Genomic DNA, 14,194 nt, shown 5'->3' with positions numbered 1-14,194 from the left:
AGCTCATAAAAGAATTTTACTGCTTAATAGAGGATAGATTAACAGGAAACCCAAATCCCACACTTCAATTGAATATTGTTGGTGGCTTACCAAATTTTTTTTAGTGATACCAACCCAAGTAGATCAAGAAAACATACCAACTCAAAACAAAGTATATATAAGAACAAAATAGATAATAAAGAGAGAAGAATAACGCATAATTTATCCGGGTTCGGACTCAATATGAGATGTTATAGTTTACAAGATCAAGAGTACAAGAGATAGCCCTGAGCCCCTTACAAGTCTCTAAGGTTACCCTTATCCCTTTTAATCGTCTATCTCAACTGCATCTTTTTCTCTCTCAAGACCAGGTTACAAAATAATAAATTTTTTCCTATTTTTATCAATCCTAATTATGATAGAATTCCAACCATTACAATCTTCCTCAACTTGAACCAATTCTCCCACATTTGGGAAGAGGAATAATCTAAACATCCAAAAATTGACGTGGAATGAAAAAACATTTAGTTAACGAAATTAAAGAAAAGTCTTGAACCAAAATTAAAATTAACTTAGCTATGAAATTATCCTTTCATATGTGCCTTCTGACTGAGTTGTATTCAACCTTTGTTCCCTTCAACGATATAACTAGATCCGGTTGTATATACCAGCTTGCTTAGTTGAGAGGAGCTGGCGTTTTTTAAATTTATTTATTTGCCCCATAAGAATTTTTTGTGGGGCAAATAAAGCTAAAGCCCATCTTTTAATATACAACAAGACCTTTTCATGAGTCTAGTGAATTGGGCTTCAGCTATTAATAGTTAGGTTCATGAAGAAGACAACCGTGCAAACCCGATATACCCTCAGGAATGAGATAACCCAAAACAGATAATATTGTTGGTATGTATGGGGTGTGGACTTTTGATATGGTATCGAAGCGATTTGATCATATTGAACGTAGCCTCTACTCCACTTGTTGGGTTTGACATAACTCAATCCACAAGTGAAAGGGAGTGTTATGACTTAAAGAATACTACATCAATTGGGTAAGTCTCAATCGATGGGTTAATAAAGCTAAAGTTTACCCTTAACATACAACAAGACTTTTAAATGAGTCTAGTGAATTGGACTTTGACCTTAGTAGCTGGGCTTGCCCATTAGTAGATAGGCTCATGAAGAATAAAACCATATGGGTCTCATGTATCCTCGGCAATCAAATAACTCAAAACGGACAATATTATTGATACGTATGGGGGTGTGGGCTTCTGATAGTATTAATTTTTTTTCTAGATTCTATATTTTGAGTGGTTTAATAAACAAGTTGTGAATTACAACTCTCGATCTTGGTTTGTATATCTACATTGCTCACAAACTCCTCCGGAGACAATAACAAGTTTGAGTTGGATCACTATGAGATCCCCTCCAAGCTAGTTGTGAGGTCCCTTTATCTCAGATGGCTTTGGTAAGTGTTGCTTTAGCAAGTAGTTGGAGTGGTGAGGATGATGTGTATTACCTTAGTGATCAAGGTTTGAATCCCCTTGTCAGATGGCTTTGGTAACTGATGCTTTAACGAATAATTGAAGTGACAAAAATTGTGCGTTCAAATCCCCTCCCCTCCCTCATTCTAGAAAAGAAAAAGTGTTGCTTTAGCGAATAGGACAAGAGAGAAGATAGTGTAAGTAAAAAAAAAAAAAAAACCATAAGTCTTCTTCGACGTCGTTTAGTTGGCCAATCTCTCAAATCCCATCATGTATGATAGGGTCATGTTATCCATCTCTTGCTTAGATTGTTTGCTAATTACTAATCGTTAAAAGCAACACATTCACATCATGACATCATGTCCCACACAGTCAACGTCACATGCATTTTCACCAAGCCTTCCTCCTTTATTTCTTCTTGTAATTTTTCTTCAACTAGCTAGGAAAAGATTATTCGGTTGGTTATCATGCTTTGTCTATTAATTGTTGTTTAGACGTTAACCCATCACTCACGGCACTTCGATAGCCTCTAATTTACACAAATTATTAAGAAAGTAGGGTCATAAGTTCAAAATTGGATTGGGGGACCTCCAATACATTGTGTACCTGACTATTGTTGTGTGCAGATTGGTAACCGTTAGATTTTAAAAATCTATTCCAACCGTCCCTTTAGTTTGCCCTAAAATAAAAGTTGTTTCACGTCTTCTCTAATTTTCTCTTCTTCCATGGAGTACCTCCCTCATTTGTCTTCTTCTTCTCACGTAAATAACACATTGGTTGGGCTAGTCTCAACAGATGGGTTAATAAGCCAAACCCACCCTCTAACATAATAACAAAGCCTTTCCTTAAGGGAAATTTTCCTAACCCAAGTGAGTTGGGTTTTGACCCAGTGAGTTAGGCTTCAGTCGGTAGTAGTTGGGATAAGGAGGAATAAAGTTATGCGGCCTGATGTATCCACGAGAACTGAATAACTCAAAACGAACAATATTGTTAACATGTATGAGAGTGTAGATTTATGATACAAAGGTCCAGTAAAATGAAATCACACCCATGAAACGTCATTTTCAATGGTGTATAAAATAAAATACCCAAAAATTAAACAGATAAAAAATAAAAATGAACCCTCTTTTGAGTTTCGACCTCTTCACATCCAATAAATCCCGGAAAAAAGGATAAGGAATAAAAACCTCTTTGGAGTTTGGAGATGGGCTTGTGATCATCATCGTAGTCGTCATGCTCTTCCTTCTTCAATTTAGATGCCTTCGAAGAAGCATCCTTAACGGGTGGTTCAAAATCTCTATCTTCTTGGGGCTCTTGTGTCTTCACTCTCACTGAAATAGCATTGTTTTCGTCCTCAGCTTCCTCTTTCTTCACAGCTGCCATCCCATCTTCACGATAATAAATTAACAAGACAAAAGAAGAAAAATACTCCATGAAAGAAGAGAGAAAACAAGAGAAGTCACGAAATAACATTGATATTTACAATTGAATCCGTTGATTTGCTGTCAAGTGTCCCACGTTATCTTAACGGCTTGGTAGTGTTGAATAACTGATTTTTCCATGGCTGACACGTGTCCTCCATGTCCTAGTATTGATCTACTTCTGTTGAACCATAACTCTCACGTTGATCACTCTCCTTTACATGTCGAGATACTTGTGCAACTGCTGCTACCACTTATCTCGGTCATTTGCCATTTGTTTGACCGATCTTCCTCGCTCAAGTTCCCAACTCATTCAATCACCGTCTAAACTTGGCCGTTCTTATCAGCCTTTGTTCAGCGAATTAAATGGCATTGTTGTGCCACGTGACATCGGTGTATTTTTATATGTAACACAAGTAGTGTGACATAATTGAATTGTCTCAAAGGCCAACATATTTCATAACACCACACACATGACGAGACCATCAATTATCCCAAACTATTTTTAATTGATTTATGTCAAACACTCAAAAAGTAAATCAATCACAAAAATAGAGCTACGAGGTAAAGGCTTTTGGAGTAACATAGATGAATGTCAAAATGCACACAGGATCCCTGACAGGCCTCCGAAATAGAAATATGTGCCAAAGCTCGAACGAGAAACGGGAGTGCTGATGTTATAGCATTGGTCATCATTCACCAATGTTGAAAGCTCTATAGGTTCAATTGAAATCAAAGTTTCATATAAAATGCAACCTTCAAATTTTCAATATTATTTGCTTTTTTAAATCCCAACCTCGAAAACTGGCCATACCCCCCTTTTGTTGAGCTATATCTTCCGTCAATGATCACTCTGTACATCTCGCCACCACAATCCACTTCATGAGCCGCGTCTCTCAAGTGAGTAAAAGCATGGTCTGGCCAACAACTCACTTCGTTGTCATTAACCTTAGACTTCCGACATCCAAACCTTGATCCTAATTTTTTGGAGAAAATGAGGAAATGAGATGGACTGCTTTGATAAAAATGAAGAAGTGGCTTGGAATCATGTGTGCTTGTTTGGACACATCAACATCTTCATCAAATATTTCAGGAGACAATTTTGCTATCATCAACATCTTCATCTTGGTCATGGAATGCTCTTGGCAGAGGATGAGATTTCTCTGACCCATTGTGAATCAAATTTCCTCTATTGTTGACAATGGAGTTCTTCTTCTCCAGTGTACCATCTTCTCACCAATTATAGCTAAAAACCCATTAAATAGACAAACTAAAAGCAACCACAATGGATGGTTTTTTATGCCCCATGGATGCCATTTGTAATCCATTTTTAATAGGGCATGACAAGAAAAAGGGTTGCAATTGTGTTGTCCCAATTTTGTTGGGAACAACATGGGGTAAGGAAGCCTCGGTGGCCTCCATGTTGGCTCCGACACATGGCCCCCACTTGTACTACACTCACAATTATACCAAAAATAAATATTGTGTCTCACCTCTATTACACCAAAAATAAGCTAAATTTATGTCATTGTACCAATACATTTTGTTGGTCCAGCCAAATCAACAAAATACTCAGTCACATCAACAAAACACATCCTCCAATACATTTTGTTGGTCTATACAAACTTACACCATTGCTTTAAGGACATGGACTATTGAGGGAAAAAGACAAATTTTTTTTCGAGAAAAACAAAAAAAATTTTCATTTTGTTACCTATTACAATTAGACAAACCATTTAATACAAAATGATTCCCACATTTCTCCTTATGCCACCTTAATTATGGACAATTATAATCATGTATGTAGTGCTTCCGTTTCAATAATTCTTCTAGTTGCGTTGGTAGGTGCAATTGCTGCGGCTCGTCAATATTCGCGATAAAGACAATATAGACTTGGACCAAGAAAATCCATGCTCAAAGCAGAATATATTTCTACTTTTTGTTGCGAGTACGGATTTTGTCGATAAAAAAGAATGTACCGTAGTTTCACAGACATGTCTATTTTATTGAACCTCTCTCTGAGACGGTTATAGTTACAGTCACTGCATTACGACCGCTATTCACCTGGACTTTGGTTTGCAGCCTCATGCACTAAGTCTGTGTGGTTGTGATGAAGAGATAATATGCATGTCCTTTTAAGCACCACACATTTCCATATTGCAAACCTGCAATGCAATATTACATAGGAATATAGGATTGGATTCAAGTCCATCGATCTTCCTTTTACTTGGAACAAAAGAATGGGATTTGTATTATCGCTCTCTAACTGTTCTGTCATGGAGCTTTTAAGAATGGAGCTTTAACACAGTTTACAGAATCAAAGAGAGAGCAAGAGATCTCAAACGTAAAAGCCACACAAAAAGAGAGGAGAACGATGTTCCAAGCCTTTTAAACAATGAACATCTACTACCATTCATTGCTGAAAGTGATGCAGCAATTCACCAGAAACTAAAAGAGAATTGAAGGGGAGTTTAAGACGACAAAGTTAAACTGAAAGGCCATTGCTCCAGAGGAGAGACCCGTCGCCAGCCCTCGATGCCCTATTCTTCTCTCTTTCTTTCTTTGTGGCTTTCTCGATTGGATTATATTGCTGTTTCATCAAAATATATCTCCTCCCTTATGTTCATCTGATTTTCTTTGGAAAACCCTAACCAAATCATTCTCCAGCCCAAATGGCTTTGTAAGAGAGACCATAACGATTCTATCTTCCAGAATTCGAGTAGAATTCTTAATGTTCGGTTGTCGGTCCAATGATGCTCTTGCTCTTCTAGCTTGATCTACACCTAACTAGTCTGAGATTGTCTCTCCTCGATCCATTGGACAGTATTCCGACTGCCCTGAAAAGGACTGATATATCTGACAATTACCTTCCTTGTTTCTTACCTGCAATACGGGGAAAAACAGTATTACATGTGTTGTACAACGAGTTTAATAATCTTGATGTTCTCATTGATTCAATCTGAAAAAAAATATTCAAGCTAACTAAAGACTGTCGGAGAAACAGTATTGAAAAAAATCAGAGCATCACTGCAAAGTGCAAACCACTATAACTCTGAATGATGACAAACGATGGCTTGGCCACATTTTGTTCCCCAGATTAATTGCTCTTGATTTTTTTTTTCTTGTGCATTGAAATCAATGATTTGTTTTTCTTCCTACAAATTTACGTATGCGATGATGGCATTACAGTGCGAAAAGGCCATAAGAGTGAATTGAAGGTAGAGTTAAGTGCTTAATGAGACAAGTTAATAAAAATAGGCAACGGTGCGACTGGCAATATATAGAACTTCACAGGGGAAGTGAAAGAAAAAAAATCATAATCACAATGATTTTACCTTTTTGGAACCATGACTTTCTAACTGTCTGACGAATGTGACGCTCATGTCTTTCTAAGAGTTCATCAACTCTATGTGATTGAGATAACAAGGGACCTGAAAATTCAACCTTGTCCCCTTGATCTTGAAAATTCTGTCAAAAGACTCAAAACAGTAAGTCTATCGTGTAACTTAATTTTTTTGATAGGAAATGAAATTAATTTGCCATATACTGATTATCGATTTCGATGATTCTGCAAATATATAAGTAGGGGTAAAACCAAAAGCATTGATCATTTGCTAGACATTGCGAAAAAAATTTCAAACCAGAAAAAGACTCTAGAAAATTTCGACATATTAACGCTATTTGTGGGTTTAACCAACTATTGCTACCATTCCAACCCCACAACATTAACACTGCTCTCCTGTTTCTCCCCTCAACCCGAAACACTCTTTTCAGCAATTTTCTCAACGACATTCACTACCATGAAATCCTTATTTCTTTACATATTCTTGCCACTAAAATAAAGGAGAAACACTAAATTAAGTTAGTTTCTTAATTATGTTTCTGTGTAAAGTATGCCAGGGGTTTGCACAATTTTTTACTGATAACAACAATAATATCAATCACCTAATGGATGTCATTCAACATACCTACCAAGCAACTTAAATCTGAAAAAAAAAAAAAAAAGAATAAAAGTTTCCCAATTTGAAGATTTAGGGCTGGAAAATTTTCAATTTAAAGAACAATATCTTAAAGCTCAAAAAGATTGCAAGAGTATGACCATTTGTCTTCATTGTACTCAACCCAAGGTTGAAAAATAATTTACTACCATTCAAGGAAACAATGTTTAAAAACATACCGAGTAACCTCTTTTTGATGCCATTTCCTCTTTCTGATATAGCGCCAACGATAGTTCCTGAGAGTGGTATCCATCAGAAGCATCAAAGGAGTCTGGACGCTCAAATTCGCTCCACTGCTTAAGCAAAGCACGCTTGGTAGCCTCGTAAGAATCACGGTCTCTTGAGTTGGTGCGGGACCCATATATAACATCAGCATTCTCGCGCCTCTTTGAGTCAAAACCATTTTTTTCATTTGATGCGGCAGAAGGATCTAATGTGTTACTTATGTGACCTCTAGAAATAGATCTGCTGTGGGATCTCACAGATACTTCGTCTCTTCGCCTTCTTGCCCATGCAAAGCCACTAGATGTGGAAACTTGTAATGGGCCTGAAAATGGAACATCTCCTTGAGACGCATTTTTAGCATGGGTTACCTCTTCCAATTTATCACAAGATGGCTTTCGCACCTCCCTACGTAAGAAGACATCTCCTTTTGTGATATCTACCTTAGTACGGTTAATCTGTTTTGTATCTAGCACCTGACCTGCCACATTCTGGAAAGTAGAAAGAGCCAGCCCGGCAGTTAAGAAACAGCTTCCTTCGACATATAGAGAGAGAAAAAGAGGGGGTGAGGGGGAGAGAGAGAGAGACCTCAGCTGGTGCCAATTTAATGGATCCATAAGATTTTCTTGTTGGCTTTCTTGTTTCAGGGCCACGAACTCTACCACTGATCCTTTTCCTAAAAATCCAGAATAAAATATTACATGTATAGCTTTGGAAAGATAAAACCACATGATGATAGAACATATGCATTGACAAAGTGAGAAGACCGATGCTTCAGAAGAACAATTGCATATCAGCAGACCAATATGCTAACACATCTTTTAACAGATGAGTTCCCTATTGCCTTATGTTGCCTATTAATCTGTTTTCCCTTAAGAGTTCTCTGGGTAAGAACCAGCTAGTGAATTTCACTGCTAAGCAATTGTCATGCAAAGATCGGGTAGTTAGTGGTTTCTTCTTTGTCATGAGTTACAGGACTCCGAAAACCCTATTAAGGGATATTAGCTAATTTCATGAGCTAAACTGTTATTACTTGAAACCAGTCCTGTTTCCAGAAGTGTATGAACCAATACTTTTTTTTAATCTAACCAGTTTTATTCTACATGGAAAGTAAAGATTCTCACCTATTTGCCTCCTCACGGTTTTTCGCATCAATCTCCTTGCTGGCTGGGTATTTTGGCAAGCTTGAGGGATCACATGCATAAGGCTTTGTCGTGAAATACTGAATTTGAAGGTAAACATCATAATATTAGAATAATCCTACTGTTGCAAACCAAAAGTTTATAAAGTTCTGAAATCTTTACATGCGCGCTATTTATTGTAGAGGAGGACATGTTTTCTACCAAGAAGATACAATGCACTTGATCAACAGAAAAGGAATCATGAAAAGGGCGGACAAAAGTTTTTCATGAATAAGTATCAGCACATGTACAAGTTAGATGAACTACGCCTCATTGCCGGAAAATAAGAACTGCATATATGACTAATACGAACTCCAACAATACATGATAATGCACAAATGAGCTTGATAGAGAAAACCACCTCCATCCATCCCATCTAAACCAGAACATCAAAATTAATTGAGAGACGGTCACTACCTCGGATGCAAGAGCAGAGGAGGCACTCCCACGCTTGTATGGCTCCACAGAAAGGAAAGTTTCCACCAAGTTCACAGCAGTTGCTGGCAAATCCTTAAAGGCCTCCCGAAGACGACTACTATAAGGTTGCTGTGGTTTGAATAGGGTAGCATGAGGAAGTTTGGACCTTTTCCAGTATTCCTCGGGTGGGGAACCACAAAGCTTGAAAATTTTATGTAATTGTTCAACCTGAAGATAGCCAAAGAGAATATAGAGAAAATTAAACTAGAAAACGAAATCAAAAGAAGCTATAAATAACATCATGCCCAAATTAGTCTAGATCACATGTTAATAATATTTTATGCTACATAATAGCCATTCTAAGACCGGTCTTCCAACAATGGCATATTATGCTGCTTCACAATGTTCCAATCAGAAACAAATGCCGCTTAACAATGATTAGAAAAGACAATTACGTAGTTATAAGAAGGGTGGAGGAAAAAGTGTGACGCATGACTTCTTGGTGTTGTAATCAAAATATTCTTGCCTCAAATTAAATGTTTCCAGAGAAAACAATGCATACAGACTTCAAACACATCCTTGAAAGTAGACATGGATGGAAGGAATAAGAAAGGAATTAGACATTACAGAATTACTAGAGGATGTAGCCTTAGATTGAGAAAAATGGTGTAAGAAAATCCACAGTGAATACAAATTAATTTCACATTTATGTAGCCGACTCCAAATATTTTGGATGAAAACTTTGATGATGACGAGTGGTTCATTTTAATTCGGAGTGAACAAGCATTCAAGAATATTGTCACGGAAGTGATATTAAGGAATGTCAATCATTATGTTATGATTAAAAAGAATGGGTGCGAATCAACAATACTTCTGGATGAAGATAACTCCAGTATGAGCAGATTTCCTGAGGTTCTAGACCACCAGGTCAATTATCAATTTCAATCGCCAATATGAATGAAACTTTGGCTGGTAAAAGGTGTTAAAATAAATAAATCCCATGTTAATTTATCAAGGAAACACATGATTATGTTCAGGAACTAGGGGCATATTTTAACATGATGTCATGATCCAGCCCATTGTAATCTTTTTGAAACCTAGACTGGAGACTTTTCTTGTGATAGAAATTCCTTTAATAAAAGGTACTATACTAGCAGTAAAAATCTTTTACACCTTCTATTAGCATAATACGTGAATTGGTAAGGCAGAAACAACTAAGATGAACATCTCTAGTAGCTTGTATTTTAATAGAACTGCTTACCTCTGTTCTCCCTTGAAGGATTGGTTTTTCGAAAAGAAGTTCCCCAAACACACAACCAACACTCCAAATATCCACAGATGCTCCATAATCAGTTGATCCCAGCAAAAGTTCAGGAGGACGATACCATAAAGTTACAACACGACTGGTTAATGGCTGCCGTTGCCCAGAAGTACAGAAGTTTGCCAATCCAAAGTCAGCCACTTTCAGAATTCCTTCATTATTTACCAAAAGATTTGATCCTTTGATATCCCGATGCATTACACCCCGTGAATGACAGTGCTCAATTCCAGCTAACAACTGCTTCATGTAGCATTTGATCTACAAAACAAAGTTGATCCTCTGTTTGTCAACATGCAAATACACACAAAAGAAGTCTCCAAGGCAGTACTAGGACACCACAGGATAATACTCTCTCAATTCGTTATTTATTGCTCAAGAGCCAAGACACGACTTTGGAAAAATCTATGCCAGACTCATAGGTATTCCCAAGGTGAGTTGAACTCTATTTTCAATTCTATTTTGAATTCATTGCTACGGAAATTAATCCGAATCATCTCTAGGTAATGGAGTCTCAAGACAATGCCTAACTGAAGTTCTAGAAAGTCAATCCAATAAGGCAAGCTAACAAACCTGTGACTCGCTGAACTTCACATCAGGGCAAGACAAAAGTCCAGTAATATCATGTTCCATGTACTCAAATACAAGGTATACGCTGCCCGATAACTGGGATGTTATCAAACCTTCCAGTTTTATGATGTTTGGGTGATCAAGCCTACGAAGAATCATTATCTCTCTCGCCATAAAGCGAACACTCTCACGATCATAATTATCAAATCGAACCTTTTTCAGAGCAACAATTTTCCCAGTTTCAAGTTCACGTGCTCGGAACACACTGCTATACGTACCTTGTCCAATCTATGAAAGCAACCAAAAATCAATAAGTCCATACAGTTCAGAGAAATAGAAAGAAATAAAATAAAAGGCAGCAGGGCCACAAAACTTATTATTATTAACGATAATGAAAATAATTACTAATTAACTATCATTACCATCTACAGGACTTTCTTTTATTTTCTTTTTTGATAAATAATATTGATTTATTATTAGTTGTTTTTGGCAAGTGGGAGGATTCAAACCTTCAACATGTTTGAAATCCTAAGAAGTGGCTACCACTACACCAAGAGCTCCTTGTTATTTACCGAACTTAGAAGACTGGAAAAATTCTTCTTGACAAATACATGTTCAAGTGAACAGCAATATTATCATGAAAACAACCAAACGAAACAAAATGGGAAGAAAAAAAAGACACCAGAATGGAACAGAGACACATAATTCATCCTCATTGAGAAACTATCAAAGAGTCCATTACGTATCATCATTGGTAAAGCCTTACCATGCACAAAAATATCACTAAATTGTTGATCAATAACTCACATGCATAGCGCAATTGAGATAACTCATATTCTATCAAATGATCGCTAGAATCATCATCAATCTTTTCAGAGGAAAAAAGATTGATATCAATGCACCAAGTCATAAACTAATTTTTTTTCCAAGTAACCCCTGTCAAAGGTCCAGCCATTAAAATAAAACAACAATAGACAACACCATCCAAGAAAAAGGTACTGTAATGGAACGCCATGGCCAAAAGGAACTTCATCAGTACAAGGAAGGTCCATAACAGAGGCAGTACATGGACTTGTGAAATGAGCAACTAATGAAAATTTCAGAAATCATTAAATTAATAAAATATAATTTTTCTAAAAAAATACTCATTTCCCTTCCTAGTGCACATTCTTCTCTGATTCATACCATCCAAGTACAGAAAGAAACAAACAAAAACAGGACAATAACCAGTCACAAGTTCACAAATACAAACAATAAAATACCCAATTGTCATCAAATTGAGTTTTAAAAAACCCCAGTAATTCCACACCTTCTCCAATATTTCAAAGGCTTCCGGACGCAGGGGCACCCAACCCTGAATCGCTTCACCAGCGACGGCGGTAAGCCATTCCGGCCATCCAGCGGCAACTTGCTCTCCAACAATGTATTTGTTCAGGTTCCCCAACCTAAAACTTAACGAATCAACCCGCGAACTCGCCCTCCCCGACTCACTCAACTCCCTATTATACCCCAAATCGCCACCCACTTTCTTCTTCCCGAAGCTCCCCTTTTCCTTCTCGCACTCCAACCCGACCCGCCCAGGAAACCCACCCGAGTGATCGTTTGCTGGGGTCACCGATACGGCCTGCTTCGAGCTGACGCAACCCATCAAGAACCGGAGAGAAGCAGGCAGCCTAGAAAGTGAGAGAGAAGAGGAGTCCAGTCGACCCGAACCCGGTTACAGAGTGGACCGGGTCAGTGGAGGATCCGAGGAGTGTGACAGTTCACAGTTGAAGAATAATGGAGGAGAATGATTGTGGATTTATATATCGACTGATTTTCTTAGATTTTTTTTAAAAAAAATATATATTTCATGCGGCAATTGCGGAACATAATTGACCCGAAAATAACGCACAAAATTACACATTTTTTTTATTTTTTTAAGTATTTATTTTTTCTCAAATTCTATATTAAGAAAAATGTTTTGTCCCCAATTTCTTACTTAGGGCACTTGCAATGGTGGGCAACTGTAATGATACAGTTTTGTTGGGCCAACAAAAATGTTGATTTGGTCTCACCTCTATTATATAAAAAGTTAAGTCAAATATTTTTCCCAATATAATTAAATCTATAAAACACTTCTTTCAATACAGTCACATCAATAAAACATAAATTTCTATACATTATTCTCTCTCACCCAACATGGAAGTCAACAATGTTTCGTGCCTCCATGTTGTCCACAACAAAACTATATCAAAACACAAAATTCAATGCAACCACATCAGCGAAACATATTCTCCAATGAGTCATATCAACAAAACGCGTCTTCCAATACAGTCACGTCAACAAAAGACAACATCTTTGTTGGTCAAACAACCCTTTACCATTGCAAGTGAAAATGTTGTTGGGCCAACAAAGATGTTGTCTTTTACTGATGTGGCAGTATTAGAAATTGTGTTTTATTGATGTGGTTGTATTGGGAAATGTATTTTGCTGATGTGGATGTATTGAGATTTTGTGTTTTGGTGTAATTTTGTTGGGGACAACATAGAGGCATGGAATGTTGTTGGCCTCCATGTTAGGTGGAAAGAGATAATGTATAGAAATTTATGTTTTGCTAATGTGGTTGTATTGGGAGATGTGTTTTGCTGATGTGATTGTATTAAGAGATGTGTTTGACTTTACTTTTTGTGTAATAGAGGTGGGACCCGGTCAATATTTTTGTTGGCCCAACAAAACTGCACCATTTTATAATTGCAATGGTCCCATTTTGTTGGGCCAGTAAAAACCAATATTGGGTCCCACCTTTATTACATAAAAAATCAAGTCAAACACGTCTCTCAATACAGCCACATCAACCAAACACATCTTTCAATATAGCCACATCAGCTAAACACAAATTCCTATACATTTTTCTTTCCCACCCAACATGGAGGCCAACAAATTCCTACTCTTTCCATATTGTCCATAATAAAACTACACCAAAACACAATCTTTCAATACAGCCACATCAGCAAAACACATCTCCCAATACAGCCACATCAGCAAAACATAAAACTCAATACAACCATATCAGTAAAACACAAAACCTCATACATATTTGTTGGCTCAGATAAAATAATACCGTTGCAAGTGCCCTAAACATTTTTTATAAGCATCTAAAATATTAAACAAATTTTTTATATTTGTTCATAACTAATAGATATCTTACTACTGAGTTTCCCACGTGCCATATGAATTTACGATTAAAATGAAAATGCCATCATTGATGTATTGAAGTGTAAATGTAATGCTTTTTTTAACCAACGAGAGCTTTGGTTTGACAATCGATTGAATTAAGCATATATATGTCCAATGTTCAATTCCAATCACAAATATAATTCTTCACGGTGTTTCAAAAAAAAAATGTAATGCTTTTGAAATGAAAAGGAGAAAATACCTTTTATTACCCAAAATCAACACATTAGATTACACAAATATTTAATATTTTATTTTTTTAACTATTTTATTGTTTCTTTGTTTTGTTTTCTCAAACCCCTGTGTATAGTACTGTAGTGTATTAAAGTTTAAACGTAAGGCTTGTGCCTTGTGGAATGAAAAAGGAAAAGAAGAAAAAAAAGTCTCTTTATTT

The 14,194-nt window shown here is 36.8% G+C and overlaps 1 protein-coding gene across 2 annotated transcripts; it reads right to left on the bottom strand.

Moving 5' to 3' along the window:
* Positions 1–5,074: 5,074 nt before the first annotated feature.
* LOC119987257 (protein IMPAIRED IN BABA-INDUCED STERILITY 1-like) lies at positions 5,075–12,342 on the bottom strand. Of its 2 annotated transcripts, none has more exons than XM_038832120.1 (9): positions 11,894–12,342; positions 10,588–10,872; positions 9,958–10,275; positions 8,697–8,924; positions 8,223–8,320; positions 7,687–7,774; positions 7,056–7,589; positions 6,214–6,346; positions 5,075–5,761 (listed from the first exon to the last, which is right to left on the bottom strand). In XM_038832120.1, the coding sequence occupies exons 1-9, from the start codon at positions 12,230–12,232 to the stop codon at positions 5,742–5,744; spliced, it is 2,043 nt and encodes a 680-aa protein (XP_038688048.1). In that variant the 5' UTR covers positions 12,233–12,342; the 3' UTR covers positions 5,075–5,741. The 2 variants fall into 2 exon arrangements, with proteins under 2 accessions (XP_038688048.1, XP_038688049.1); XM_038832121.1 differs by having other exon boundaries at positions 10,798–10,872.
* Positions 12,343–14,194: the final 1,852 nt, after the last annotated feature.

The sequence above is a fragment of the Tripterygium wilfordii genome, chromosome 20 (assembly GCF_013401445.1).
Source record: "Tripterygium wilfordii isolate XIE 37 chromosome 20, ASM1340144v1, whole genome shotgun sequence".
Lineage (NCBI taxonomy): Eukaryota > Viridiplantae > Streptophyta > Magnoliopsida > Celastrales > Celastraceae > Tripterygium > Tripterygium wilfordii.
This window is presented reverse-complemented; position numbering and strand designations above follow the sequence as displayed.

Bases quoted from the DNA above. Each gene is read 5' to 3' on its own strand.
- LOC119987257 (XM_038832120.1), bottom strand. From the start codon at position 12,232: ATGGGTTGCGTCAGCTCGAAGCAGGCCGTATCGGTGACCCCAGCAAAC. The intron at 7,775-8,222 runs GTGAGAATCTTT...CTGGATTTTTAG, and splicing joins AACCGTGAGGAGGCAAATAG to GAAAAGGATCAGTGGTAGAG. The intron at 5,762-6,213 runs GTAAAATCATTG...CCCGTATTGCAG, and splicing joins AAAGTCATGGTTCCAAAAAG to GTAAGAAACAAGGAAGGTAA.